At 31.6% G+C, this 4,529-nt stretch overlaps 1 protein-coding gene across 1 annotated transcript; it reads left to right on the forward strand.

Moving 5' to 3' along the window:
- The first annotated feature begins 66 nt into the window (after positions 1 to 66).
- On the forward strand, positions 67 to 739 carry LOC140982026 (uncharacterized). The gene has a single exon (XM_073448443.1). It carries the CDS (start codon positions 67 to 69, stop codon positions 736 to 738), a length of 672 nt encoding a protein of 223 aa, XP_073304544.1. The 3' UTR covers position 739.
- Positions 740 to 4,529: the final 3,790 nt, after the last annotated feature.

A 4,529-nucleotide genomic window follows, 5' to 3' on the forward strand; every position in this document is an offset into this window, starting at 1 on the left:
TATATATATACTGCAACTTGGTCTTCTTATATATAGTTACCTCGATCTGGCTATACTTGTGTGCTGATGGATAAATCAAATAAAAACTCCAAGACCAAACGATCCAAGGCTAGTGCCTCTGCGGATAATCAGCAACCGCAAGATTCGAACCGGTTTCTTGGGGTCAGAAGGCGGCCCTGGGGGAGGTACGCCGCCGAGATAAGAGACCCTTCAACCAAAGAGAGGCATTGGTTGGGTACTTTCGACACTGCGGAGGAGGCGGCCTTAGCGTACGACCGAGCTGCACGTTCCATGCGTGGCTCCAGGGCTCGAACCAACTTTGTTTACTCCGACATGCCTCACGGTTCGTCAGTTACCTCCATTGTTTCCCCCGCCGAAGCATACCACCACCATCAACAGCAGCAAGATTCCAATTCACAACACCAACACCATTTGCTTTTCTTCGGTGGAGAACATGTGAATGATCATAACTACAACAACTATTTTCTTAATCACGGGGCTAACGATGCTCTGAATGAAAATGTTGACGATGATGAGCTTCCACCGTTGCCACCGGACATTACTAGCAGCCGCTACTTCGGAGAGCCACCGCTGGTGCTATCGGAAATGGGACACGGAGTTCTGAACGACATGAGGTATCTTGAATTGGCGGGATCAGCTCCGTATGAATTTGACGCGTCCACCTTCACCAACACGACTACTGCTTTCTCGTCACCAAGCGGATTTGGATGGTTTTGATCGTTTCCACTTCTCTAAAATTTACCAATCATGCTTGGTTACTACATAGACATGATATTGTCGGATTTCATTTCTAAGGGTTTACTTGGTTTTATATATATGTAGCCTTCTTCGATACGTTGTATATATCAGCTGTACGATCGAGCGCTAGTTTTCCTTTTTTCCCATCGTTGGAGCAATCTACAAATTTATATTATATGGATTGTAATACTTTACGAGTTTCTAAGTTCAAAATACGTGAATAATGAAGGTTGCGATTCATTTTGTGAAAAACAATTTTAATTAGGAATTCATGAATGTGATTGCCTGATGTATCAGGGTAAGTTGCATTCTTACCTCCTGTTGTGTAATCAAATTAAAACCACATGTCTTTAAAAATCAGGAATGGAGTAAATTTGTTTGAGTTGGGTTAAATGTATTTCTTATGCTAGCATGAAGTACGTTCAATGCACTTAAACATCAATTATATAATCAAAATTAAAAAAATTGATTTTGTTGGATGCAATAATTGTTCCTGTTGGAAAAGCCATCGAATCGTGGTGCTTGAGCTACTGTGCGATTTAAAATATTTGAGTTGTACAATTACCACCAACTATTGCTTTTGGTAAAGTACTAAGCACTCGTTCCTACAATTGGTATCAGATCTAAGTTCACGGGTTCGATTCCCATTGATTGCAAGGAGTGCAATAATTGGGAGAGAGATTGTTGGATGCAATAATTGTCCCTGTTGGAAGAACGATCGAACCGTGGTGCTTGAGCTGCTGTGCGGTTTAAAAGATTTGAGTTGCACCATTAACACCATCTATATGTTTTGGTAAAGCGGTAAGCATTCGGTCCTACATATTTTCTATAAAAAAATTCGTATAATTTTGTTATTTATTTGGTTTTAATCTCTTGTCATATTAGATGAATAAATTAATTAAGAACTTATATAATTTACTTTCAAAATTATTTCTCAAATTAAAATTCAAGCTGTTGATTTTATGTTATATAGTAAATAATAATAAATATAATATATAGAACGAAATGAATTGAAACAAATTTTTTTTAAAAAAATTATATATCCAAACACCACATATAAAGCAGAATAAACTAAAAATCAACTAAATTATGGATTTTATTAATGCATAAATAATAATTTACATAAGTGAAGCACATTAAGGAAAAAATTATCAATTTAAATTCATTGTGACTAACTCATCAAAACGATATCAAAACTAATGAAATAGTATTATTGATAATAAAATATAGCCTATAATATTCAATTTAAATAATATTTGACATCCTACTGAATTTTTTATTTTTTGTTTTTAGAATTCTATATCATGGATAATTAATTTTATATTAAAATTGATCTTTAGTATAATACAATGATAATTATTAATTTTTTGTTAAATACAATTTTAAAATAATAAATAAATCAATATATGTAAAGAAATAGACGTGTAAGTAAGAAAATATGATAAATATCATATAAAATCAAATAAACTCATACAATAATTATTAAATATAAATTTTAAAATATATATATATATTTTCAACATAAAAGTTTGAAATATAACTAAAGAAATAAATTTTCAAAAAAAACTGTTTTTTTATTTTGTATTTGTTGAATTAGTTAGTTTGATTTCAAAATAATTAAATAAAGATATTAAAATATCATATGCAAAAACTTTAATACTTTGACAAATACTACTAAATGATCATTATAATTTATATTTATTTTAAAGATTATGCCATATATATTTTTACATTAGAAAACAACTTCCGTGTTTTTTAATTGCTCGTTAATATATATTTTCATGCATTGTATATTTAAGGTTTTTTAATTGATGATTGATTTTTACGAGCAGATGCATGTAACTTTTTGTTATACAATTTAATAAAATAATCATGTTTATCTCATATTCATTTGTTATAATTAATTTTTTTTCAGATTTTTTCATTTTCATTATCTTTTAAAATCAAAATCAAAATTATATATGCATTACATAATAAAATTTTCATATGGATAATTATTATCTCACTTGAAAGAAAAATAGATGTCTATGCATAATTTTTTTTACAATCAAGTAATTTTCATATACATTAGTTAATAAATAATTTTTTAAAAAGTATATAATTTATATTTTCCATCAAGTCTTCAGATACGAATCATGGTCATATATATATATATATATATCTGTGTGCGCGCGCGCGAGCGCACGGTGCTTATATAGGCCGTAGTATTNTGCGCGCGCGAGCGCACGGTGCTTATATAGGCCGTAGTATTGAACATTTGAAATCATTTGCTTTTTAAATTTTGGAGTTATATCATAGTCAAATTATATGCAATATTTCTGTCATATACTTGGCAGTTGAATTTTTTTTAATTTTCTTAAAATTTCATAAATAATTAAAAACATATATAAAAATTAAAAATTATAAATCAAAAGATCACATACTACCAAATTTTGTGTATTGAATTTATAAATTTGTCTGAGATATAAATTTTTTAAAAATTGCTACTATGATTCATTTTTAAATATCAAAAAAAATAGTCATACAATATGTGTTGAGGATCGGATTGAGTTTAGAAGGGGGGTTGAATAAACTCAACGGCAAACTTAATCGATTTTTCAGAATGATGTGCTAGAGTCCTGTTAGAGATACTAGCAGATTCTTGTTCAAGTTTAAAGACCAGCAGATCACAAGATAATGTGCGGAAACGATCTGTTGGTTAGTGAGTGAAAAATAGTGAAACAGAAAAGCAGTAGATGACACAAGGTTTGTGTCTGGAAGTTCGAAGATGAATCTTCTACGTCTTCCCTTCTTCTGTTTCCAGAAGGTATCACTAAAAGACTTTGGTGAATACAGTACAACAATTGTACACATCCACTTCAACAGGACTTACCCTTCGCCTACTGAAACTCTTAGTTTTACAACTTAACTACTTGAAAGATCTTAAGTTCTGGAAAGAACTCTTTTCCAGTTACAAACTCTTCTATTAATGAAGTGAATAGCTTAAGAAGAGATAAAGAAAATAGCCAGCACAAAATGATCTCAAATGATCAAGTGTATGCAATGAAGCGTGTGCTGCTTTTTCAGTGTTGAGCTTTGAGATAACTGAGAGTTCTAGCGATGCTCGAATGATATTCTTTGATTGAGATTCGTTCACTCCCCTTTTTTTTGAAAATTGCTCCGTCTTCATATATAGGCTTAAACCAACGTTAAAATCTGAACGGCTCTTTTGACTTTTCAGTGATTCAGTTTTATTGCTGAAAATGGACCCTGCAGAATTCATTAAAGCAATCAGTCTCATTTCATACCAAAAATGGTAAGTCATCTTAAATGTTCCCGTACAACATTTAATGGCATTAAATGAAGCAATACATGCTAGTATCACGTTAATAGATTAACGGCTATTTCGGGCTTGTATTTCTTCTAGTTCTGGTTTTAGCTAAGAAGTCATTTGTTAATTAGATTAAGCAGTACTTGATAAGTGCTGCTACTGGTTTTAGCGAGATACAAGTGCTTCTGGTTTTCTGCTTATTTACATCTACTGGTTTTGTAATAGCATCTCCACAACAAAATTAAGTTTAACAATTTCCCCCTTTGTGGTGATGCCAAAACCTAGATGTCCCTTAGAACGTTAGTAGAATTGAGAAAACAGATTGCGAAGCAATTAGTATCCAGAAAATCAAGACAAAGCAATAAAATTAGTTTGTTCCAATATATCTAAAAATAGCTTCATCTGGATTTTGATCCCTTCCAGAAGAATGAGGTCTGCTGCTACTCGCTCCAGTTCTATC

The sequence above is a fragment of the Primulina huaijiensis genome, chromosome 8 (genome assembly GCF_012295235.1).
Source record: "Primulina huaijiensis isolate GDHJ02 chromosome 8, ASM1229523v2, whole genome shotgun sequence".
Lineage (NCBI taxonomy): Eukaryota > Viridiplantae > Streptophyta > Magnoliopsida > Lamiales > Gesneriaceae > Primulina > Primulina huaijiensis.